This window comes from Cervus canadensis, chromosome 2 (genome assembly GCF_019320065.1).
Source record: "Cervus canadensis isolate Bull #8, Minnesota chromosome 2, ASM1932006v1, whole genome shotgun sequence".
NCBI classification, from domain to species: Eukaryota; Metazoa; Chordata; class Mammalia; order Artiodactyla; family Cervidae; genus Cervus; species Cervus canadensis.
Genome location: NC_057387.1, coordinates 41,045,642 through 41,072,430, shown reverse-complemented (window position 1 = coordinate 41,072,430; position 26,789 = coordinate 41,045,642). Strand labels below are relative to the sequence as shown.

General features: G+C 41.0%; 1 protein-coding gene across 6 annotated transcripts in view; it reads left to right on the top strand.

Annotated features, from left to right (window-relative positions):
* CDC14A (cell division cycle 14A) overlaps window positions 1–26,789 on the top strand; it is a 179,831-nt gene that overhangs the window by 94,321 nt on the left and 58,721 nt on the right. For all 6 annotated transcript variants that reach the window (XM_043460526.1, XM_043460527.1, XM_043460524.1 and 3 more), the window contains 2 exons: window positions 12,514–12,601; window positions 21,761–21,991. In XM_043460526.1, coding sequence (XP_043316461.1) covers window positions 12,514–12,601; window positions 21,761–21,991 — 319 coding nt within the window. The remainder of the gene's footprint in view (window positions 1–12,513; window positions 12,602–21,760; window positions 21,992–26,789) is intronic.

The following is a 26,789-nucleotide window of genomic DNA, read 5'->3' as shown; positions in this document are numbered from 1 at the left end:
TCCCCACACTGGCTGCCACTCCCACTACCTGGCTGGAATGGGGATAAATTCCCCTGTCCTGGCATTGTTCGCTTTGGACGCGGTCCAGCCCACCTTGCCGGCCTGTCTCCTGTTTCTTCCGTGTGTGCACTCTGTTCCAGCCCTGCTGGGCTGCTTATTTATTGTGTCTTGAATGTCTCTGCATCTTGGCTGAGCTTGTTTTCTCCAAATACCCGTGACCTTTAACATTTTCCTCTCGTGTGTGTAAAGTCCTACACAGATCAGCTCTCACTCTTTACAGTATCCTCTCCCCCTCAGTTTCATGTGTCAAGATTTGTGCTTTCCATCTTTCTTATATTATGGCTATTTGCATAAAAGTTTATTTTCCTTACTAGATTGTAAATTCCTTGTGGACTGAACATGACTAAATGGAACATATGTCCTGTGTTCTTGGATAGAAAGATTTAACATCATAAAACTGCCACTTCTCCCTAAATTAATATATGTAGTACAATTTATTAAAAATCTCCAAAGAATTTCTTCTTCTTAAATTGTAAAAACATTGTTATTGCGGCATTTTTATTGGGTTGGCCAAAAAGTTTGTTGGGGTTTTTACATACAATGGTACAGAAAAACCCGAATGAATTTTTTGGTCAACCCAATAGTACTGTCAAAAAAAAAAAAAAAAAAAAATCCTACTACCCTCCCCCACCTCCAAAAAAATTAGAAACAAAAAGATTGCATTTTAAGGGGAAGGTTGAATAAATTACTTGTAGTACGGATACACCATAGAATGTTATGTAGTCATTTAAAGAAATTGACTTGAGCTATGCTACTTTTCGTGAATGATTTCTCTTGTATATTGATTAGAAAATGTTGATATGGAAGAGTGCTTATAACCTTCTATTTTTTAAACAAACAATAACAAGACCCTCCTCCACCTTGTACATATATCTGTCTATATATATTATATGAGCAAAGGTATCAGTAATTTCCTATGAAGTGAGTGAAGTTTAAATTGTATAGGTCCCCATTTGCATGGAAACCATTTTTGTGTTCATAATTTTGTATTCTTTTTTTGAAATGGGCCTCCACATTAGATAAGTTTCAAGTTCCCCCAAAACCTGCATCTCTGTCCCATGTATAGGAACCTGGAGAAAAATATATGGCAAACCACTGGAGCCATTTCAATTAAAGGAGAGATTGGGGTGGAGGTTGGAGAGGGAGGAGGATAAGGACCTACCACAATAAAGAGAGAAAACTAGTTGATGATTTACTTACTGCTTTATCTTTTTCAAAACTTTGATGGTGATGTTGAGAGTCAGTTGAAAAAGCTATTGAAAAACCTAAACATAGTTTAATTTTATTTTTGAGAAGCAACCAACCAACTAACCAAAAATCTGATAAGAATGTGATCACATCTTAATCTGAGTGAATAACAATGACCATCAGCCAGGTAACAGGAAGAGAGGAGGCAGTTGGTGAGCACTTGAAAAGTTTTCCATCAAATAACTTCGTTTCGGAGAATGATTTGTCTATTCTATCATAAAGCCTATAAAGTAAAAAAATCACAAGTAGATGTGTGATCAGCAGGTAGTGGGCATTTCATAAATGCTATGTAAGAAACAAGTGGATAAATAAAGGGACTCTTCCTGACAATCTGTGGGCCCAATCAGTTTTTGTCATAACTTGTTCCACTGTTTGCTCTACTTTAGTGAGTCTGGACATTTGGTAAACTTGTGGAATAGCTAAGTTCATACACTTCATTAGCTATAACAAACTCAGGATTCCAACAAAGTCTATAGTTTTCAAAGTAAAAGTATTATCGTTGATAGCAAATTATGAGAAAGTAAGTCTTAGATGATAAGGAAATGCTCAAATTAAAGCTTCCAAAGGCACTTCTTGACTAAACCACATTTAATATATGACTCAAGAAAAAGCCTAAAAAAAAAAAGAGAGAAAGCCTAAATTGATGAGATGGCAATTCTATGTGAGATTAAAAGGGAGTCTTTTATTTGTTTACTTACTTTTGGCTGTGCTGGGTCTTCACTGCTACGCGCAGGCTTTCTCTAGCTGTGGCGAGCGGGGCTTACTCTGTGTTGCTGTATGTGGACTTCTCGCTGTGGTAGCTTCTCTTGCTGTGGAGCACGGGCACAGGCTTCAGTTTGCAGCACCCAGCCAGGCTCAGTAGTTGTGGCACACGGGCTGAGTAGCTCCTCAGCATGTGGAATCTTTCTGGACCAGGGATCAAACCCACGTTCCCTGCATTGGAGGTGAACACCTATCCACTGTACCACCAGGGAAATCCTAAGAGTCTTGTGATAAGAATGCTTCTTTTAATGCTGTTCGTGACAAGGTCAGCAGAACACAGGAACTACTCTGCTCTTTCTGCAAAAGGGTCTAGAGCAGTGCTGTCCAATAAAAATATGAGAATCATATTTGTGTATATAATATATATATTCAAAAATTCTAATAGCTGCATTTTAAAAAGTAAAAAGATATGATGAAATTGATTTTAATAATGTGTTTTCTTTAATGCGCTGTACCAGAAATAATATTTTGACATATAATCAATGTAACAATTATTAATGAAGTATTTTATATTTCTGATTTTGAATTGAGCCTTTGAAACCCAGTGTGTAGTTTATACTGTGGCACATCTCACTTTGGACCAGCTACATTTCAAGTGCTTGGTAGCCAGACATAGCTAAAGTGCAGATTCTTCAAGGACAGGCTTGTCAATGAACCATCATAAATGACATGAAGCCTAGGATGACGGAACAGGTTACATCTTGCAGCTTCAAGTGTTTTAATTTTTCATGTAAGAATTAATTTCAAGGCTCTATTCTATTTAGAAGGTTTAGACTAAGATATCTCAGGTTCTTACATTATTTTTATATGACTTACAAATAGTCCATTGTATTAATTATTGATAAACAAAAGTATTTTCTAAAATATGGTCTCTTTAGGTCCTTTGCCAAGCTGTTGTGGAACTATATTTTTGATCATATTTGCACTGATCAAATAGATACATTCTGGGAGCTATGCTGGGAGGATCAAAAAAGTAACTGCAACATGAGGGCCCAAAAACTTCTGCTAAGAATCAGTGTCCCCTTTTCCAACAGGTTTCTTAAGGTATTCTCCAAGAACTTGAGAACTAAGAACAGTCACTCCTTTGAAATCTAACCATCAACAAATTTATTTGAAAAATTAAAATAGACCTTTTACTCTAGGGAAAAACAGTGAAGATGAAAGAGTATGAGTATTCAAATTATGTGTCTGTAGGTACGTGAGGACGTGTATCCTCTCTAGCAGTAAAGCTTAGTGAATATTGCAAATATAGGAAAATATTCTGTTTGTAAGACCCTGAAGTAACACCCACACACAGAATCTGCCTGCGGTCAACTTCTGCTCCTTTGTGGAGAACTATCCTCACTGATTAAGACCTTGTTTGAATATCACTGCTCACTAATGATGCTACTCTTAAGCAGTCGTTATTCATCAAAGAGAATTTGAAGTTGTATCTTTAGTTTCTTATTTTGATTGTCCCCTAAACAAGATGGGACTTTCCACTACTTACGAGAAGGCTTGCCATATTTGATGACGTCCCTTTGTTGGGCATACACAGATGACTCACAGAGCGGCACCCTATTTCTAGTTGTGGGGAGGGGAGAGGGAGAGAAATGCACAGAAATGGAGCTTCCATGGCAGCCTTTGGAGTTGCCTTATCAGTGTGCCTTACATTTATAACTGCATCCAGAATTTGGCCTATGCAACTTTGAGGAGCTGCTTTAAATATCTTTTTGGGATCAGCTAGAGCTTCAAGTTACTGTAAAACCTACTTCAAAACCTAAAAGATTGCTTTGACTTCTTTCTTTGAGCTATTTCATTTCTGCCATTATGTTTTTCCTCCATAAATCATGCCTTTATTTTGAGAAAAATGCTTTCTCTGAAATAATTTTATGAATATGAGGATATTTCCCAGAATATCAAGTAATTATTAACTTGATCTGGTGCTTTTACATGCTGGCAAACCTGGGGCATTTCTTTACCACGGGTTACTTGATAGAAGTGGTTGGAGCTGGGTTTGGCTTCGGCAGGCCTGATGACAGACAGACTGGTTCCTGCCGATCTGAGTGTAGTCACTGTACAGGGCTTCCTTTTGTTTTCTCTCATCATGGCACATGTGGAAAATGTGACCATATTTAATCGGCACCGTGTGATCATAGTTCGTAGCTTTTGGCACTGACCTGGGAACCCAGGCTGCCCCAGCCCCAGCCCAGGCAACTCCATTCTGTTAAACTGGTCGGGAGGCTTTGTTCTACAGAAATAAGGTCTGCAGGTCAGTGTTTGTTATATGAGAACCAAGAAGCTGCATCACACTCTTTATGGCCTCAATTTGGTAACTTTTCAGTTAATTTATTGAACAGACATTTATTAAGTACTTCCTATTTGCTCATTATATTTGCTAGGCCAACATTTTTTTCAGAAGGTGCCCTGTAATTTCGTTTCTCCATGGGTGGGTTTAGAGGCTTTGTTCTTATCAACTGCTGTCATACGTTCCATATATTCTTGTGCCTCTTCTGCAGGTATTATCACGTTTGACCCTTCCCACACGCTTCCGTCTTTATGTTTGTCAGATTGTCTGTGCAGCATTTCTCGCTAATCTATGACAGGCTGAATGTGGAAAGTTTTGCTTCTGAGACTCTCGCAATTCAGCAATTCATAAGTTATCATTACTGCTATCATCGCCTCTTCTAGAAGGTGATTTCACATTTTCTTGGCTGCATTGCAACGGAGCCCATCTGGGAACTGTTTGTGAGAAAGTGTCGGTCGATTCTGGATGCTTGGGACTGGCTGGGATTTTCTTGGTCCTTGGGTGTCTTCCATCAAGTCTCCACATCACTCTCAGAGACCATGTTTTAGAGATTAAGTCTGCTTATATCACTCCCCTGCTTTAAGTCCTCCATGGGCTCTACCCTCAGGTAAAGTGGAGGAAATGCATACCCCTGAGTGCAGTGCAGAAAGCCCTTCTGGACATGGGCTTTGCCATCTTCCCGTGTTTGTCCTTGTGCCTTCCTCCTCACACCCCATCTGCATAGCTTCCTGGATGGCAGAGTTTCTTCATACCTTGTGCCTTCACACATACTCTTGTTTTCTCTTCCTCCTCCTTGTGACCTTTTCTCCTCTGCGCACAGTATTTATGTGTTTGCATGTCTTAAGCCTTGGACGGCAAGGAGATCCAACCAGTCAATCCTGAAGGAAATTCACCCTGAATATTCATTGGAAGGACCGATGCTCATGCGCCAATACTTTGGCCGCCTGATGCAAAGAGCCGACTCATTGGAAAAGACCCTGATGCTGGGAAAGATTGAGGGCAGGAGGAGAAAGGGGATGGCAGAGGATGAGATGGTTAGATAACATCACTGACTCCGTGGACATGAATTTGAGGGAACTCCAGGAGGTAGTGGAGGACAGAGGAGCCTGACATGCTGTAGTACATGGAATCGCAAAGAGTTGGACACGACTTAGCAACTGGAAAACAACAACAAAAACAACAAAGTCATTCTTAACTTGATGGGAACTCTTCTCACACAGCCTTGTGTGATGCTGTGTTTACACACCTGTGACATCCCAGCACTCTGGGTACTTGAAGTCAAGAACCGCGTCTCACTCATTTTTGTATCAATAAATAACCCAGTAGCACAGAATACTCATAGTGGGCTGTCATTAAATGTTTATGAAGTGAAAGAACTAATGAATAAATGAGCGAATAAGTTCTAAAAGCAGGAGTACAACACATTTCAAGATATTTTATATTATCTGTTAAAAGTAACTACTTTTCAATGGCAAATGAGCAAGACATATTAATTAAGAATCCATTCTGATTTTGTAGTGACACTCCAGGGAGAAAATTTATTGATTATGATAGGCAGCTTCTTGAAATGACATTTCTTTTTTTTTTTTTCATTACCAGCCAATCTGTGAAGTAAGAGTGAGTTGTTATTTTCTTTTTTTAAAAACACACTTGTTTGCAACACAGATTGCTAGATATTGTAATCTTCAACCAGGGCTTGCATGTAATGTCAGTTTAGTTTAATACATGAACAGAGACTGTCTCCAGGTTGACTATGTCATCCTTCATCGCAGTTAATAAGTAAATTGTCAAATGATCAGTGGGATAGATGCCCAATATTGCCCTTGTGTATATACCTTGGAAATAAAGTTTGTCAGGACTCTTATCTCGCAGTGTACCACCTCAGGTCCACGGCAGGAATATTTGTTGAGCATCTGAGGTATGAGGTTTCAAGGCTTTGCTTTCATTTAGAATTTGCATAGCAAATTAGAATGTAATCTAATGCTGCTTGGTTTGTCCTCTGTGAATGAAAGAACTGGAAAAAAAAAACCCAAAATGTGAATTTCTGGCACTGTAGTTTTGAATTCCTGTCATACGACTGGGTCAGGCAAGCTCCAGAATGCAGGTATATGAGCATGTCCTCACCCTTGGAGGGACTAGGGAGGCGAGCCCCCCAGGGTGAGGAATAGTTCTATTCAAAGCACTGTTAGAAGCATTTCCCTGCAGCCGTCCTGTAGGGTTGATTTTACCCCCATAGACCACAAGTTTAAGGAAGCAAGATTCAATCCTTCTTGGACCCAGTGTTTTCACATCTACTGAAACACTGTACCCATTGCTGCTTCAAAGATTATGTTGGTTAAATCTGTAAAGTGTCTTGAGGTCAAAGAAATTCTCCATTTTCTTTTTCTTCCTCTCTCTATATTGTTTGGTCTCCTTCCTTTCACCTCCACTTCTAAAAAGAGCAATCTTGACTTTGTTGTCAGTCAGTCAACTGATAATGGGTCTTGCCTTGACCCTTAGGATTCAATTGAAACTGTTCTTGCTTAATGCAAGAGTTAGCCAGACTGAATGGTTGACTTGGTCTTCTTCCTACTTGATTTACTCTGTGGCCACTCTCTAATTCTAGAAACTCACTTTCCTTCCCCAACTTCAAAATTCTGTCTCTCGCTTTTCTCTTCCTTCCATCTCTGGACATGTCTCGGGCTCCCTTGCAGGTTCTTTCTCTTCCTTTGGCCACCAGAAATACTACTGGTCCCTAGGCCATGTGATTTCTGGTTCAAGACATTCTCCATGAGTGAGGGGACTGTCTCCAAATTCAACAACCAAGTATATGCTGATGGCCTCAAATCTTGATGTCTTGAGCACTGGAAAGGCACCTACACACAGGCACCAGATTCTTGCTCCCTGCGGTTGCATCAGCAGGGGCATTCACTGGATGGGGCTGTGGGAGAAGGCCCCTAAATGTTTTCTGTATTTAGAGGTGATGCAGTCATCCACATGGGGCTACTCTTTCCCTCTACCACACCGTTCCTCTCAAAAGCAGATCTAAAGTAATGATCTGGAGTTTATTATTTAAAGCCGAATAGCGAGGTAACTTAAGTCAGATACCTCAAATATTTACTTTGCTTTAAGCTCCAAAGTGCCCGTCATGACAGCATATTTGTGTTTATGTAATACAACTATATTGTCAACACTATTTCATTGTTTCAGAAAGTAAGGAAATATAAAGAAGGTGTTTTAATGAATAAAAAAGACCCTATAGTTCTGTCTTTATTTTTAAAATAATCTTTGTGCCATCATGAAACCTCTTATGTATGTGTATGACAGCATTTATCAAAGTTTAATGCAGCTTTTTCTTTAATGAACGTCTTAGTTCAAGCTGCTGTAGCCAAGTATCGTAGACTGTGTGGCTTAAACAACAGACACTTATTTCTCACAGTTCCGGAGGCTGGATCAAGACACCAGCAGAACTGTTGTCTGGAAATGGCCCTCCTCCTGGTTCATAGATGGCCAGATTCTTCTATGTCCTCCCTGTGTCCTCACAGAGGGAGCTCTCTGGGGATCTCTTATAAGGTCACTAATCCTTTCATAAGGGCTCCATTTTCATGTCCTAATCTCCCAAAGGGCCCACTTCCTAATACCATTTCACTGGGGATTTGGTTTCAACATGTGAATTTTGGGAAGGCACAAACATTCAGTCTGTAGCAATAGGTAGAAGGGAGATGGTAATAACACCAACCTTAAAGGCTGCCCTAAAGAAACAAGTTGCATGTCGTGCTGTAGTGCCTAGCACACAGCCTGTGGTGTGTGTTTGCTGTTATTCTTATTAATGTTATTTATTACTTGTTTTCATACTCCTTAAGAGAACAGAGGGAATATTTTTTATTTTATGTATGATACCAAATTATAGTCCTTGATATATAATAAAGGCTTGGCAAATATTTTAATGAATTTTGAATCATGCTTAAAAACTGTTTATCCATATTGTATTAGAAAACACATCTGTTGATAAAGGGAACCAGTCCAGTAATTGTCAACCCAAAAGTCTATCTTTTCTCTCTTACTGTCTGTTTTTTATAGTGTTAAAATGGCCAAATGTTTTTCAGTATTCTTTTCAGAAACTGTGACCATCTCAACAGAGGCATGCCTTCCTAGAATTCAGATGTTCAAGTCAAATTAGGTTTTATTTAATTCTTATTCAGGAAAATTTTTAGTTTTAATGCTGTTTTTCTTTTACTTTGTAAGAAACATTGATTCCTTCTTTTTGCAAATTAATTTTTTTGCAAATTAAATGCACCAGGAGAGTTAACTATTCCAAAGAAATGTGGTGAGTCTTTTGTAAGCTCAAGTATCCCATAGTTACATGAATGTTAACACATAAATGTATCAGTTTCAAGAACTCAAATTTTCATTTTGGAATTTTCTTGCAGTGAAGAACATCTGCGGTTTCTCTACATAGGTTGTAGGCTTTAGATTGGAAGAGGTAAAATCATTCTCTCAGTTTACTTTTGCCTAGATGTTAGCTTGTAAAATGTGGTAATGTACCTTAAGTTCCTGTCTGATCTAGGTTTCTTGGAAGTGTGTGTGTGTATGTATGTGCACATGTGCACACTTGTATGCACAGGCACATACATTTAATTAGAAAAACCAGCTTGTGTCATCATAAGTATTTTATAATTGATAAATATTGACATTTGTATAATCTACTGTGAAAGAAGGCATGGATATTAATTTTGGAAACTTACCAGTAAGTTTAACGTATTACTCAGTTAAAAGCTGTAATTTTCTTACTAATTTTTTATTTGTTTGTTAGATTTGGATCTAAGACCTAAATCTCTTCGTTTACACCATTAACCTTATCCAAGTTACTAAATATAGCCCAGTGTTATCTAACGTTTATCTTTTTGGGTAGGCAGACTTGCAAACATATTCTTTTGGTTCTGTGAATGAGTCCGTTGCCTCTCTCCATATAATTAATTACAGAAGGTTACTATTTAACCAAATGGATGTCTATAATCCGAATAAACAGACATAGCACAATGTATTTATGTAGGCCCACTTCCTGTTCAAGGATATAGGAATGGTAAACATAGAAACCAGTTTTCTTCTACTATTCATAAATAGTTGGTTTTAGCCTTTTGGTGATTAGAGCATACCTTTATTTTTGAATTTTTAAAATGTTTTAAGCTTAGAAATTACTTGAGAGGGATACTGGGCCATTAATTTGACTGCTTTATTAAAATGAGAAAATGTTTAATTATCATAAACAGCTATATATTAGATTCTTTATTCAAATTGTTCTAAACAGATAGCTGTGCTTGGCATTTAATTTGGCGTGAACACTCATAGCATCTCTAAGACTTTATTTAGGACATTACACAGATTTTATGTTTATTATGATTAGATTAATGCAATTCAGACATTTACAAGGTGTCATGTAAAGTTTCATTTATAACTTTTTATATCTGGAAAGAACCATCTGCATTTTAAACATGAGAATTGTACAGCTAAGTTATGGTTTCTGTGAAAATCAAATCCAATGGGCAGTATAAGTAATTAAAGTAGAGGCTCCAGATTTCCTTGGTGGCATTATTCTAAACGGCTGAGTGGTGAAGAATCCGCCTGCCAATGCAGGAGACTCAGGAGAGGTGGGTTCGGTCCCTGGGAAGATCCCCTGGAGGAGGAAATGGCAACCCACTCCAGTATTCTTGCCTGGAAAATTCCATGGACAGAAGAGCCTGGCGGGCTGCAGTCCGTGGGATCATAAAGAGTCAGACACAGCTGGGCAACCGAGCATGCACGTGCACACATCAGCTCCTACAGCGGAGTGCAGACTGTATTTGACAGATGCCCGCACTGGGGTCTGTGCCAAATCATGGAGGACAGAGCCCTTTGTGTGGATTACCTTGGCCCAGCAGAGAGAACGGCCTTCCTTCCCTGCCTGGGGAGGTGCCCATGTAGTGCTGTCGAGGTGGAGACTTGGAGACTGGGAGCTGCATCTGGTGGTGGGGTGGGAGTAGGGGTTGGGGGTGGGCTACACGATGCTTGTGGGAAGAAGAGATTCGTATGTTTTGTGATGCACTGCACGACTGTGTCCCAGTGGCATGCAAAGTTTGGGTACCCTCAATCCTGCCCCAGTGTTCCATGGGTTCAGAGGCTCACCAGGAAGGAAGAAAGTGAAGGAGATAAAGGAGTAGTGGGAGGATGCTCGACCCCTTGCCTGGTTTTCAGGTGTTTCCTGAGGGTCCTAGAGTGTGCAGAGCAGAGACTGATAGCTGCTGATTAAAGTCAGCCCACTAATGTGTTTTATTTGGTTTGTTAGTATTTAAAAACTTAATTTGAAATGTTTCAAGTATAGAGAGATTTTATATGAACATCCAGTTGGAAGATCGGTCATATTCAATCAGCTTTCCTGTGGTCAGTTGGCTAAGACTGAAGAGCATTTGCCTTTGTTTATGTTTCTTGCTGTTATGTTTTCATGCTGTTCCTGGGGTTCTTAAGGCAAGAATACTGAAGTGGTTTGCCATTCCCTTCTCCAGTGGACCATGTTTTGTCAGAACTCTCCACCATGATCTGTCCGTCTTGGGTGGCCATACACAGCATGTCTCATAGCTTCATTGAGTTAGACAAGGCTGTGGTCCATGTGATCAGTTTGGTTAGTTTTCTGTGATTGTGGTTTCATTCTGTCTTCTCTCTATGGATAAGGATAAGAGGCTTATAGAAGCTTCCTGATGGGAGAGACTGACTGTGGGGGAAACTGGTCTTATTCTGATGAGTGGGGCCATGCTCAGTAAATCTTTAATCCAATTTTCTGTTGATGGGCGGGGCTGTGTTCCCTTCCTGTTGTTTGGCCTAAGGCCAAACTATGGTAGGGGTAATGAAGGTAATGAAGTCCTCCTTCAAAAGGACTTATGCACACATAGTTGTATTTAGTGTCCTGACCCTGCAGCAAGCCACTGTCTTGGACTTCAAAATCACTGCAGACAATGACTGTGACCATGAAATTAAAAGATGCTTGCTCCTTGGAGGAAAAGCTGTGATAATCCTATACAGCACAATAAAAAGCAGAGACATTACTTTGCTGACAAAGGTCCGTCTAGTCAAAGCTATGGTTTTTCCAGTAGTCACGTATGGATGTGAGAGTTGGTTGGATCATAAAGAACTCTAAGTGCCAAAGAATTGATACTTTTGAACTGTGGTGTTGGAGAAGACTCTTGAGAGTCCCTTGGACTGCAAGGAGATCAAAGCTGTCAATCCTAAAGGAAATCAGTCCTGAATATTCATTGGAAGGACTGATACTGAAGCTGAAGCTCCAGTACTATGGACACCTGATGGGAAGAACTGACTCACTGGAAAAGACCCTGATGCTGGGAAAGATTGAAAGTGGGAGGAGAAGGGGACAACAGAGGATGAGATGGTTGGATGGCATCACCAACTCTATGGACACAAGTTTGAGCAAGCTCTGGGAGTTGGTGATGGACAGGGAAGCCTGGCATGCTGTAGTCCATGGGGTTGCAAAGAGTTGGACACGACTGAGTGACTGAACTGACCTGATGTCTCTTGTCTGACCCTTGTAACTGTTGGGTTTGTAGCCCCTGCGGTAGACCTTGGCTGTCTCCAGTTTGTGGTATACCATGAGGGTTTGATGAGCCTCTGTCTCTCATTCTTGACTTCTGTTTCCCAATCTAAAGATCAGCACTGACAAAATATAGCAACCTACAAAAATAAACAAAAAATGGAGGTGTGTTCCTCATGACCCAGACATTTTTAGATGTTTTTTCATTGTTTAAAGGATGTTTACCATATTCATGGAAAGTGCTTGTATTTTATGTCTTCTGTTGTTTGCCTTTATTTCTTGCCAGGACAAGCAATGTTTGTTTTCATTTCATTTTCATTGCAGAGTTAGCCAAGAGATAAAATTATTTTCAGTGAAGTATCTCCACTTTAAATAAAGTTTTCTAAACTTTTCTAGATAAAAATTTTCTGAAGCAGATTGAATGCATGAACATTTTGAGAATCAGATGTGTTTTTATTTTAAGCTGTATTATTTTGTCTTCATGTATGTCCAGTTAGTCTAGTACTAATAGAGTGAAAAGCAGTTTTATTTGTAAGGGTTTTCTGAATTGTATAAGGATTATAAAATATTTTTCTTCTCTTTTCTCACAAAATCCTCCCAGCGAGTTGAAAATGGTGACTTCAACTGGATTGTTCCAGGAAAATTTTTAGCATTTAGTGGACCACATCCTAAAAGCAAAATTGAAAATGGTAGGTTTTTTTTTACTTTACCCTCCAAAAATTTGTTTTAGTTCATCTTCTTTCATTTCTTGGTTTCCTAAGATAATTCTTTCTTTTGGTAATATTCTCCAAAGAATATTTATTAATTAAAAAATTGAACAGTAGTAATTACTATGTTAAATTTAGAGTTTAGTAAGTGGAACTATAATCACTGTTTTAAAACTAGCAAATTTATAGGTTGCTGTTAATAGGGTGTTCACTTTACCTTGACCCAATTATTAAAGAAGAATCTGAGAAACCAACTGATCACAACAATAAGCAGGTTGATGAATTCTATCAGCTGATCTCAGATTTATTTGGTGGTGGAGGCGTGCTGTACATCACAGTATCCTTTTGGGAACAACACGATTAATAATGTGATGATGGTGATGATAGGTGTCATTTATTAAGTACTTACTGTGTGCTAGTTACCAGCTAATCACAGCATCATCTCATTTAGTGCACACACAATTCTATGTGGTGTAGGCACTATCTCCATTTCACAGAGGAGGAAACCGAGGCTTATGAGCAGGGAATTTGCCTAGGTTCACAGAGTAATATGCAGAACTGGTGGTACTTCAGCCCAGAGTATAGCTTCTAAACCTTGTTACCGCACTGATCTGTTTAGTTACATCATGACAACCAGGAACAATCTTCCAGCTGACAAAAGTTAAACTACTTACTTGCAATCTTTGTATAGCCAGAGGCATACATACTCAGGGAAAAAAAAAGACGAAAAATAAGCCTCTTGAGGGAAGGGACACAGGTATACCTATGGCTGATTCATGTTAATGTTTGGCAGAAACCAGCACAATACTGTAAAGCAATTCTTCAATTAAAAATAAATAAATTTAATAAAAAATAAGCCTTTTGAATGAAATATGGTTGGCTATGTGAGTTTCCTCATTAGCATATATTTTTTAACTTATTTTTTTTTTAACCTCACATTCCCTAGAACACAAATAATGATAGGCACCAAAGGTTTAAGAATAATTTATGGGAGAAATACATAAAGTTAAAAAATATCACCTATGAACATAATAACTCATCTTTTTCCTGCCCCCATCTGGTCTGACAGTCGAACTCTAGTCCTCCAAAGAAACATAATTTAAAACCCCTATTCTAGATTTATTCTTCTTTAAATTATCATCATCATCATAACTATTTATTCCAAAATCTAGTTTCATTGTATATGGTTATTCATGCATTTGGATTTGATCATTTGTTTGAGTTTCCACACATGTGCTTATCATGTGTGGAAACTCTGCTTGAATTATGGTTTTCCTCTGGGGATGGGTAATCCTCCTGACAAACAGGAGGTCGCTGTACCGAAGCCAGAGTTAGATCTTCTTATTCACAAATTTGCTCATGAGTCTTTTTCACTCCAGACATTGACTGATTAACCTCTGTTCTGTTGGGTTGTTGGGAATAACTTGTTAAGTGCCTGAGGGAACTGCTTTTCCAGAGTTGGTCTTCAAGACAGGGTTGATTAAATCTCTCTTTGGTGCAAAATGACCCAACTCAGACCCAGAAAACTTTAGTAGGCATATGGTTTCTGTAGTGGCTTTGTTTTTGCATGTTCATTTGGTGAAGCTGAAAGAATTTTAACCATTTAGGATTTCATTTTTAAATGAAATTTCCTTAAAGAGAAGCTGAGGAGTATAATTTTAAAAAACCATTTAAAATATATTTATAGATGTAATGCCTGATTATCATTTTTAAAAAGAGAAGAAAATGCAGATGAACTAATATTAGCAGCATAAAAAGTGAAAGTGAAAGTGAAGTCGCTCAGTGGTGTCCTACTCTTCACGACCCCATGGACTGCAGCCTACCAGGCTCCTCCATCCATGGGATTTTCCAGGCAAGAGGACTGGAGTGGGTCGCCATTGCCTTCTCCATTCTGCTACTAGGTTCCCAAATAATAAAGAAACAAACTCAAAAGCAGCATAAAAAGTGATCTATAATTGTAACTGTGTTTTCTAGGTTTACTAGTTGGTGGTGGGATTATTGAGGATTTTAATTTTCCGTTTCTTTGTTTTTTTTTTTTTTTGTTTGCACACATTTTTTTTCCCCTAGAGAATACACACACACACACACACACACACACACACACACACACACACACACACAGAGACTTACAAAAATATTTCTTTTTTTTTTTTTAAAGACATAGTTGATGTCTTATAGCAACTTTTTTTCACTTAACGTATCATAGACTCCTTTCTATGGCAAGGAGATCTTCATTATAAATATAGATAATGATAAATCTTCATGATAAATGTAGATCTTCACTATAATTTTCCATGAATGTATTCAATGGCTATACCATAGTTTTGCTAATCACTTGATTAATTTTTGAATGAGATCTGAGTTAGTATAGGTTTTCACTTTTTAAAACCTGTAGTGGTTGGCATACTTGTCCATGTATCTTTTTTGCAGCCCCAGTTTGTTTTCTAAATTCTCAGAAGAAGAATCACAAGGTAAAAGGACATGAATGCTTTATGTGTCAGTTTTTAATTGTCAAAAATCTTAAAATTATTTTCAGTACTATTTAACAATATGGAGAAATCATTAGCTACCATTTGCTTATGTGCAAGGAGTGGTGCTAAGCCTTTTGTGCACACCTCATCTATTTAATAATCAGAACCACTCCCTGGAGCAGGTGGTAGCTATTTTGTGGATGAGAAGATGGAGGCTTGGTAACCTAACTTGCCCAAGTTGACATAGCTGGAAAGTATTGTGTGGATTCAAACATAGGTCTCTTTGATTCCAAATTCTGTGTCCTTTTTTTTATTTTACTTCAGAGGAAGAACATGTTCACTATAGAAACTTTAAGCAATCTAGATAAAAAGTCACTTGTAATTATATTATCTAAAAATAACCACTGTCAAATCATCACTCTATATACATCTTTTCTTTTCTGAATGCATATATTGTGCCCTCTCACATTGAGGGGGGAAAAAAGGTCTGAAAAGTGCTGCTTATATAATACTTGTCAGTTTTTATGTCTAGAGCAATTTCATTTAAGGCTGTAGTTGGTAGAATATTGATATTTTACCAGAATCCCCATTTTAAAATCTGATATTCACTGAAAGTGTCATTATATTTTTTGCAGAGGGTTTTAATTTAAGGTAAAGCGTCCTTTTTGGACTTAAGAAAATATTTTTTGATGTAATTAGTAAACTTGATCCAGTTACAGTGAAATCCTGGCACATTCTTTTTTCTTTTTTGAGTTGAGAAACCCTATGTTTCCTGGGGAGGCTGAAAGTCGTTTAAGGGTGTCTGTTAGTAGAAAAGGTATACTTTTAAGAAATTAACACTCAAATAACTGTTGCTAGGATGTAGTAAAAGGAAGCCCTAAAATCTTGGGATCTGGCAGAAAGCATTATAACAGTCTTAAGTATGTGTTGTGTCAGCAGAGACTAACTAGGAATTCCTTTCAACCACCTTTGTTCACATTTTTTTTGATGGGTTGGAAGGTTTTGGTTAATAAACTTGACTAATGTAGCAATAGGACAAATTCGATTTCAAATTTTTTTCAAAAAATCCCCCAAATTCCCAGGTGGCAGTGTCCTTCTCATTTCTACCTTAGAAAGAAAGTAAAAGCACAGAGAAAGACAGCTTGGAACAGAGAATCCCAACAATTTGAAGCGTCACCTGGCTCATTTAAGGAGAGAAGCTCAAGGTGTAGAGCCTGAGCCGGTTGAAGCCTGGCTCTGCCCCTAACTGGCTGTATTGTCGTTCAATCGGTCAGTCATATCCGACTCTGCGACCCCAGCAGCACGCCAGGCCTCTCTGTCCTTCACGATCTCGCCAAGTTTGCCCAAGTTCATGTCCATTGCATCGGTTAACTGGCTGTGTTAACTTATACCAGTTCCTCAACTTCTCTCAGCGTCAAAAGGGGGAAAGTAGCATACACATTGCAGGCATTTGGTGAGGATTACAGATATTATAGCACAGTGTAAAAAAGCCTGCCTGGCAATGCAGGAGACACAAGAGATGTGGCTTGGATCCCTGAAAGGGGAAGCTCCCCTGGAGGAGGAAATGGCAGCCTACTCCAATATTCTTGCCTGGGAAATCCCGTGGACAGAGGAGCCTGGTGGGCTACAGTCCATGGGGTCACAGAGTCGGGCATGACTGGGCAACTGAGCATACACAACCGAGGTTTTTTTAGGAAGTGTCTTGCAGTGTTGGGCACATTAACAGGTGTTACCAGAGAGCAGATACTCTGATTATATTTTTATCATTAGAGAACCTAAGAAACATATTTTATTGCTTTCCAATTTGCCTGCCTATATTGCCGTTTTAACTTTTAATAAAGAATGGGTGGATTGGTCATTTGACTTCACTGTTCTGAAGTTTCCTAATTTTAAATGGGGGGCTGGGAAGAGATGCATTTTTCAGAGTCCTTTCTGAACATCTTTCTGGTCAGCGCCAGGGCTCTGCTTGAGCTTTATGATGCCAGGGCTCCATCTAGCGGCCAGATGGAGGAAGGTTTGTTTGAGTGCTCCATCCACTCACACTCCACATTGCTAAAACCAGTCCCCTATCAGAAGCATCTGAACACAGTAAAAACACCCACAAACAGTTGTATAGAAGTCAGAGGATATTGTCATTGTTGGTTATAACTTTTTTGAAACACTTTTTGAGGATTTTTAAGATATATGCTCACCAACTCTAGGAGGTGCAGCCCTTAATGTTCATATAATGTCCCTTTTTCTAACATAGAATGGAGTTGGGTTTTGCCTGAAATCAGCCCCAGCACAGGCCCTGGAATCTGACTGTCCCATCGCTAGGTTGTGTCCGACTCTTTTGTGACCCCATGGGCCATAGCCCACCAGACTCTTCTGTCTACGGGATTTCCCAGGCAAGAATCCTGGAGTAGGTTGCCATTTCCTTCTCAAGGGGATCTTCCCGACCCAGGGATCGAACCCAAAGCTCCTGCCGTGACAGGCAGATTCTTTACTGCTGAGCTGTTAGGGAAGCCTGTTTATTCCTATTATCAACGGTAAACTGAAAACATTCATTTGGGAATCTGACTGCTAGGGTTCAAACGCTGCCTCTGTCTCTTCCCAGCATGAGTCAGTTCACTTTTCCAGGCATTGGTAACTGAGTAATTGTAAGGTTTATTGAGATGATATACATGAAACACTTAGCTTAGGGACTGGCATATGAAAGTGCTCAATATATGTTAGGTATGATTATTACCATTATTGTTATTTTTTTCAATGCCCTATTGCCAAATCTGGATACTTGTTCAGTGTTCTTCTCTCAAAAGATACACATAGTTTCTCTTAATAGCAGATTTAGGTATATTATCTGTAATGCTGTTTACTCATGATGGAAATTCATATATGAAGAGAGAAGATCTCACAGCTTTGGTGGAGGAGGGGAGGGACAGTACCAAATGAACCATTAGCACACTTCATGACAGGTGCTATCATGGAGGTGCCAAGTGTGCTAGGAAGCCAGGGTCAGAAGCCCTTGTCAGCCCATCATACCACGGGAAGGTTCCCATGCCATGAATTCATGAACCCATGAATCCTTCCCATTCCTTACACAATAGAAGAGCTCTTGTTATTTCCCCCTTTAGGCCGGGAAATGATTTGAGCACATAAACCAACTAGGGAAACAGATCTGGTTTTTTTTCCTAAGTTGAAAAGCATCTGTTTTCTCTAAATGTGTGTAAGTCACTGTTTCTACACAGAAGATTATAAATAAGCTCTGTATTGTTTGCTACAAAGTAGCATGGTTTGTGAAAAGCATGTATTTGGGCTGTGTTAGGCCTGTCTGCCAGTTCTGCCTCCATCCCTTGTGTGACCTTGGCCAAGTGTACCAGTTAGGGCTCTTGACTGAAGGCAGCAGAACTCTGGTAAATTAAACCAAAAAGGCATATTGGAATTATACTTGGGAGCTCACAGCCTCCAAGGGAAGGCTGGAAAATGAGGTTTAGGAAATGAGCAGGATCTAAGATCATGTCTCGGCAGGATCCAGGCAGGACTGGAAACCACTTTATCTCAAATAGGAGGAAGGGATGTGATAGAAGGAATTTGCTAGAAAGTGTTAGTTGCTCAGTTGTGTCCAACTCTTTGGAATCACATGGACTGTAACCCTCCAGGCTTCTCTGTCCAAGGAATTCTCCAGGCAAATATACTGGAGTGGGTTGCCATTTCCTCTTTCAGGGGCAACTACCACACAACTGCACTCATTTCATAGGCTAGCAAAGTAATGCTCAAAATTCTCCAAGCCTAGGCTTCAACAGTATGTGAACCAAGAACTTTCAGATGTTCACGCTGGATTTAGAAAAGGCAGAGGAACCAGAGATCAAATTGCCAACACGCATTGGATCATAGGAAAAGCAAGAGAATTCCAGAAAAACATCCATTTCTGCTTCATTGACTACGCTAAAGGTTTTGACTATGTGGATCACAAAAAATTGTGGAAAATTCCTAAAGAAGACCACCTTACCTACCTCCTGAGAAAACTGTATGCAGGTCAAGAAGCAACAGTTAGAACTGAACATGGAACAATGAACTGGTTCCAAATTGGGAAAGAAGTATGTCAAGGCTGTATATTGTCACCCTGCTTATTTAACTTATATGCAGAGTACATCATGAGAAATGCTGGGCTGAATGAAGCACAAGCTGGAATCAAGATTGCAGGGAGAAATACCAATAACCTCAGATATGCAGATGACACCACCCTTATGGCAAAAAGTGAAGAGGAACTAAAGAGTCTCTTGATGAAGGTGAAAGAGGAGAGTGAAAAAGCTGGCTAGAATCTTAACATTCAAAATATGAAAATCATGGCATCCAGTCCCATCACTTCATGGCAAATAGATGGGGAAGCAATGGGAACAGTGACAGACTTTATTTTCTTGGATTCCAAAATCACTGCAGATGGTGAGATGAAATTAAAAGATGTTTCCTCCTTGGAAGAAAAGCTATGATAAACGTAGACAGCAAACTAAAAAACAGAGACATTACTTTGCTGACAAAGGTCCGAATAGTCAAACTTATGGTTTTTCCAGTAGTAATGTATGCATGTGAGAGTTGGACCATAGAGAAGGCTGAGCATTGAAGAACTGATGCTTTTGAACTGTGGTGTTGAAGAAGACTTTTGAGTGTCCCTTGGATTGCAAGGAGATCAAATCAGTCAGTCCTAAAGGAAATCAATCCTGAATATTCATTGGAGGGACTGATGCTGGAGCTGAAGCTCCAATACTTTGGCCACCTGATGGGACCAGCTGACTCATTAGAAAAGACCCTGATGCTGGGAAAGATTGAAGGCAAGAGGAGAAGAGGACGACAGAGAATGAGATGGTTGGATGACTCAATGAACATGAGTTTGAGCAGGCTCCAGGAGATGGTGAAGGACAAGGAAGCCTGGCATACTGCAGTCCATGGGATTGCAAAGAGTTGGACATGACTGAGCGACTGAACAACAACTTCCAGAGGATCTTCCCAGCGTAGGGATGAAACTCGGGTCTCCAGCTTTGCAGATAGATTCTTTATCTTCCGAGCCACCAGGGAAGCCCAAGGAATTTGCTAGAAAGAAAGTTGAAAAGTAAAAGGGCAACACTGAAAAAAACAAACCAGCATATTCAGGAAGTTATTGCCTTTAAGGGCCAGGGTTAGGGGAACAGAAAGGAAAATGTGAGACCAGCAACCTGGGAGCTCTAAAGGGCTGGTGCTTGCACTTGGGGCCTGAGGAGTGGGGACCGTGAGGCTCGGCTGGTGCTGGGAGTGCCTCTCTTCTGCAGAAGCCATGCTGGCAGGAAAACAGAAGGTGTCTCTTCCTCCTCTGGCCTCCAGTTGTTCCAGTTGTGTTTTAGTGCCTCCCATTTTTCAAACTGACAGGAAGCCAGTGGGAGAGGTAGTTTGGGAAGTGTTTCATGTATACCCAAGCCTCTTGTTGGCTTGCAACTGAGAGAAAATAGGAAACAGCCAGCATATTCGAGGTTCGAGACAGCAGGAGACACAGCCAAGGACACAGTGCAGAAAATGCTGGTTCGCCTTGCTGGCTGCTGCTGCCCACCACACTTGGAGTCCTGAGTGGTGAATGAGTCCTGAATGAGATCATCTCCCTTGGTGTGCCCTGAATGGGTTACAGCCGTGGAAATCAGTGTGCTGAGAACTGAGTCCCTTTAACCCCTGGGGCCACTAGGTAAGGCTTGCAGTGGTCAGAGCCCCCAGTGGTCACCTTCGTGATTGGCCAAGTGTCGGTCATGCGTAGGGCTTCCCAGGTGGCACCAGTCGTAAAGAATCCACCTGCCAATGAAGGAGATGTAAGAGACAGGGGTTCCATCCCAGGGTTGGGAAAATCCCCTGCAGGAGGGCATGGCAACCCACTACAGTATTCTTGCCTGGAGAATCCCATGGACAGAGGAGCCTGGCGGGCTACAGCCCACAGAGTCACAAAGGACACGACTGGAGTGACTTAGCACGCACGCACAGGTCATGCATCTGTAACCCAGCTCCCAGCAAGAGTCACATGGTGCTGGACCCACTCACAATAGAAGGTATTCGGAGGCTGACCACCTGTTTGCCTCAAAAGAGAAAATCTCTCTTAAACTGATTACTCAACCTCTTTTAGTTAACTGTTACATGGGGTTTACTATTTTTATCTTAATAGGTTGTTCTGAGGATTAAAAGAACTTACACGCACTCGTGACTTGTACATAGTAGGTGTTTAGTATACTCTTTAGTGGGGGAATGCACTGTAGGTTAAAACTATACATCTGGCAAAAAGGCTTTAACTGTAGTTCAAAAGTATTTGTCAAGAGGAAGAAAAAACACAAGTCCTCCCAGGCCTAGTGAGCACCCTGAGGGCCTCATGAATGCCTTTGTTTTTGGCTTGGAGGGCGCCTGCTCCTGGGATTTGAATCCTAAGAGGTTGAGGTTTTGAACTGTTAAAGAGTTTCTTTACAATACTCAGATTTTTTTTTTTTCTTTTCTCCCTCCGATGGTGTTTTTCTCCAGTTATTCAGATGGCTGCTTTTAGGAAGGTGCTTCGACCTCACCCTCTCCAGAAATGCACTTTCTTCCTAAGCTCTGTTGAGACTGATCTCTATCGTGAAGGGTGTTCGTGTTCCTGGGTTACATGAGACGACCTTCGTGCCTTTTGCTTACAACTCCTGCTTCCCTTTAGGTTATCCTCTTCACGCCCCCGAAGCCTACTTTCCTTATTTCAAAAAGCATAACGTGACGGCGGTCGTGAGGCTGAACAAAAAGATCTACGAGGCGAAGCGCTTCACGGACGCCGGCTTCGAGCACTACGACCTCTTCTTCATCGACGGCAGCACGCCCAGCGACAACATCGTGCGGAGGTTCCTGAATATCTGCGAAAACACCGAGGGGGCGATCGCCGTCCACTGCAAAGGTGCGAGAGGGCGGCCTCGGTGGGCGCTGGCAGGGGCGAGACCGAGGGCAGCACAGCGGGCGAAGTAAAGCCAGTTAGCTTCTGAGGAAACAAACGGGTTTGGTTTCAGAACCCTGGAACACAAGCCCAGTTAAGTAAGCTCTTCCTGGAGAAAGTGTTGCCTGGATGTGGGCAGTGGTGGTGTGTGGCTTTCTGGACACAGCAGTTTTTGTGGCCTCACCTTTCCCAATTCATGTTCGCTGACACTCGGTACCACGAGGAGGGGAGATCACAGAAGCAGCGTCACCAACCGTTGTCAGGAGGCAAGGGGTGTTTGTTGTCTCCACCCATTTAATATATAATGCTCCCATTATATGGCCCGGCTCTCTGGAGCTCTATTTAGCCTGCCGCTCCCGGCCCCAGCGCAGCTGGTAACAGGAGACCCCAGTTCGATTCCTGGGTTGGGAAGAACCCCTGGGGAAGGGATAGGGTACCCACTCCAGTATTCTTGGGCTTCCCTGGTGGCCCAGATGGTAAAGAATCCGCCTGCAATGCCAGACTCCTGGGTTCAATCCCTGGATTGGGAAGATCCCCTGGAGGAGGGCATGACAACCCACTCCTGTATTCTTGCCTGGAGAAACTCCATGGACAGAGGAGCCTGGCGGCCTACAGTACATGGGGTTGCAGAGTCGGAAACGATTAAGTGACTAAGTACACAGCATCCCTCCCCCCATTAGTCTTTAGCATCATGGAACCGAATGTCTTCCCCATTGCTCGGGAGCGGTAATGTCCTTGGCTGGCTCATCCCTAGCTTCCTTGCCACAGGTGTGTAACTGCTTGTGAATGACGGAAAGGCTTGTGTAAATGCATCTCTGGCCTCCAGGAGAAGGTACTTTGGGACAGGAGTCGCCAGATTGGCAAATAAAAATACAAGATGCCCAGTTAAGTTTGAATTTTAGATAAACAGTGAGTCCTTTTTTTTCTTTTTTTTTTTAGCATGTCTCAAATATTGCACCAAACATATATTCTGTATTTTACCTGGCAACCATGTGTCAGCTACTCAGAAAATATGAAATAATCTTTGCTTTAAGCCTAGTTGTTGGGCTTTGAGGAGGCTCGCATTGTAGATTTTCCAGCAGGGTGGAAGGTATTTTACCGGGGTCTTTGGTTTCAGCGAGGAGAAGCCGTTTCGGCCATCAAAGGCGGAGCCTCTCGTTGCTCGCATGCGGCTTCTCGTACTGCCGCTGGGTGGTGCTGTTCTCCGGGGTTGCGTCTGAGAACCCGGTTTCCGCGGCGTTTTATGCAGATTGTCTAGTAGGTGTTGGGGATTGATTGTACTGTTCTTTTCCTGTGCCTAGTGCTGCTGTAACTGACTTATTCAGACGAGCATGGCCTTGGTTCTGACAGAAATTAAAATACCGTTTTGTAGGCCCTTGTTTCTATGTTTAAGCGTTGAGTAGGTGGAGGTACTTTGCTGAAAATGTGAGCAGCACCTGAAAGCTGCATTTTGCGAGAGGCCTGGCGATGGAAACGAGCTGCATGTGGCCCCGGGTTCAGCTGGGGGCTCCTGGGTTGGGTCAGGCTGCCTCCGCGTGCACGGAAACCCCTCCCTCCCCTCCGCGTTTCTCAGCAGGATGGGGCCCCCGGCTGGCTGGATTTCCTGTCTCCGGGGTGGTGAGGGAGTGGGAGGGTGTCTCTGCTAGGAAGGTGTCTCTAGACGGGTGCTCTGCGTTTTGCCCAGGTCACGGCGGGGTGGCGGGGCTCTGGCTTTCCCCCGTGTGATCCCTGCGGCACCTGGCTTTGCCTCTCCATCCCATTTTGTTCAAGATTGCCTAGACCCGAGGCAAAGCCTGCATTTCTCATGCCGTTGGCCAGCTTTAGTATGCGCAGGGTGCGCGTCCACCAATGTGACTGGAAGGGACTTGAGCATCCGCACATTTTAGAATCCGCGGGGATTCCAGAACCAGCCCCTCGCGGACACCAGGAGACCACTGAATGTCAACTGTCGGTGGAACTCCAAAGCTAATGAGAATAGGGCAGTTGCTAACGTTTAGTAGGAGCTATTCACATGCTCTCTTTCAAAGCTTACTTTTGTGTCGTAAAAAGCAGTATTTCTTACGGGATTAGTTTGCCCTTATTTCCTAATCAGTTAGTTTTACGGTTGCCAAGGCATGTAGTTTCTCAGCCTGTTGTGTCTTCGTGGTTTAGTTGCTAAGCTATGTCCGACTCTTGTGATCCCGTGGACTGTGGCCTGTCAGGTTTCTCTGTCCATGGGATTCTCCAGGCAAGAATACTGGAGTGGGTTGCCATTTCTTTCTCCAGAGGATCTTCCCGACCCAGGAATCGAACCAGGTCTCCTGCATTGCAGGCAGATGATTTACCAGTTGAGCTATGTTATGTCTTGGATTGACAGATTCAGGGGGGGGGAAATGCAAAGCTTTCATTAAAACTGGGCATATCTCTTGATGTTATTCCTCACCTAAGAAACGTTGGGAACATAAGATGCTCTGGTGTTAAACATTCTTTTTACAGGTATTCTCTTTATTATATCCTTGAGCTGTAATTGTCGACCTTGTAAGGAATATTTTAAGAAATACATATATTTTATATTGCAGGTTTTTAAAAAATATATTTTAATCAGAACCTTTAGCATTGAAGTCAGTTCTTGTATATGAAGGTCACATCTACAGGTGGTGACATTTTTTTGAGTTATTTCATTTGCTTCCACTTGTACACACATGTAGGATTCTTTCACAAGGATTACACCTTTGATTTAATTACAGCTGTAATGCTCTTAATAGCATACTTAGCTACTATAGGCCTGTTAATTATTTTGACATCTGCCCTAATTAAGTCAGTTTAATTTCCTGGGAATTAAAACAGCACAGAGCATTTTAATTGAATTCTAAGGAGGAGGGAGAGAGACTTATCCATGTCAAATGAACTTTGGTAGCTGCTGAAAAGAGAATGACTATTTCATGCCTCAATGTAAAGTACTAAAAATAGAGATAAACTGGAAACTAATTTTCTGGGAATGTGCAAGGTCTTATAACTATTGAGTATCTGCAGCTTGCCTTCTGGTTGATAAAACAAATGGCCATGATTTTGTGAAGTTTTCCAGCACAGATAATCATTAAACAATGGCAACATTGTGATGTTCCACTATGTGATTTTTGATGATCTGTAGGGGTTTCAGAAAACGCCTGAAGCTGTAAGGCAATCAGGATTTAACTTGGTATAAATAGAAGACTTTTCAGCATCTTCTCTCCCTGTGCCAGGGAGCCCTTTAATTATGAATGCTTTAAAAAATTTGTTAAAGTTTTTATAGAAACTTAGTGAACTGTTCCTATTCTGTTGGGTTGTGGTAAGAGCTCCTGACTATTGAGTGCTAAGTAGGTTCTTTTTATAGATCTAAATTATAGACTCTTTAAAAGGGGAAGCAACTTTTAGTTTTAGAGAAATTTGAAAAATTTCTGTGCCATCTTTTTCTTTTTGGTTGTGAGTTTGTGTGATGAAGAGCCTAACCAAGGGAGCAGGTAACCTCCTGCATGGGAGGGATACAGGGGGAGACAGTGTTATCTTGTAGAGAAGGCCATCTTCTCCCCAGGCCGAGACCCAGATTGGTGACTTAAAGGAGTACTCTGGAAACCCACTGGGCTTCCTGCCTCAGGCTGTCCAGCTGTATTGTATCAACATGATTACGGGTTCAGTAGTCTTGTCAGATGTCTGAGGACTTAACAACTCTGCAGAAACCTAACATATTCACTCTGGGCACAAACATGAAAGCTAATATTTTTTATATTAAAGGAAGAGAGTCCTACTGAGACCATGATTAAGCTTCGCTCTTTTCTAAAGAATGTTGATGTTTGGGGGCAAAATGTACTTCGGATGAAAACAGGACACACACACACACACACACACACACAAACCTTATCTAATAAAATAGTGTAAACATAATTTTTAAAAACAAAGAGTTAATGGGAAGGGAATGCCAAGCATCCATAAACTTGAGCTTGATTGTAATTTCATTGCATTTTTGATATGTATCCTCAACCTCAGGTGATATTACCCTAAAGGGAGAAAAATTTGTTTTGGGGTGGTAAACAAATGTTTTCCTTTTCTGTGTAAAGAACACATTTATACACAGTACACATAGAAATATGCGATCTGTCTGTGACAGTAAAATTTCATGGGGGACAATTAGGAAAAAAAATGCCTAGAGAGGCTCTTGGCTGGGCAAAGATTGAGAAACACTGATTTAGAGAGATCCCTTTTTACATTTCCACATTTTTGAGACTAGGATGGATCTTAAAACTGATTGCGTATCATAGTTTAATTTTTTTCTCAGTGGAACTTAAATAATGGTGTGTGTCACACCATTAGATGACATGTTTTGTTTTGTTTTTTTTTTGCTGAAAAATTGTATATTTCCAAATGCTGAGAGATTAGAGAAGATTGTCTTTATTATTTGAAAAATGATAGGAAAAGCTACAAAAGGACACCTCCTTTAGAGCTGGGGAGATTCTGAAACATAAAAATCAAGCCACCAAGTTTTTCCTGTTTCCTTTTCTAACTACATGTTTTCACGGATGACATTATACCAGTTTTCCAGGCTAAAAGTATCAGTTGCCTTTCACCTTCCGTGTGACCCAATCAGAATGTCTTTCTAACTCAGCTCTTCCTTGTTATCACTGTCTCTCCCTGCCTCTGCCTGGCAGCCAGCCTTCCTTCTGCCCCAGCCTTCCTGCTCCTCTCTCTGGCTTCCATCTCTGACTTTTCCCATCCTGGAAGTATGCTGCTGCCTCACCCAGCTACTTTT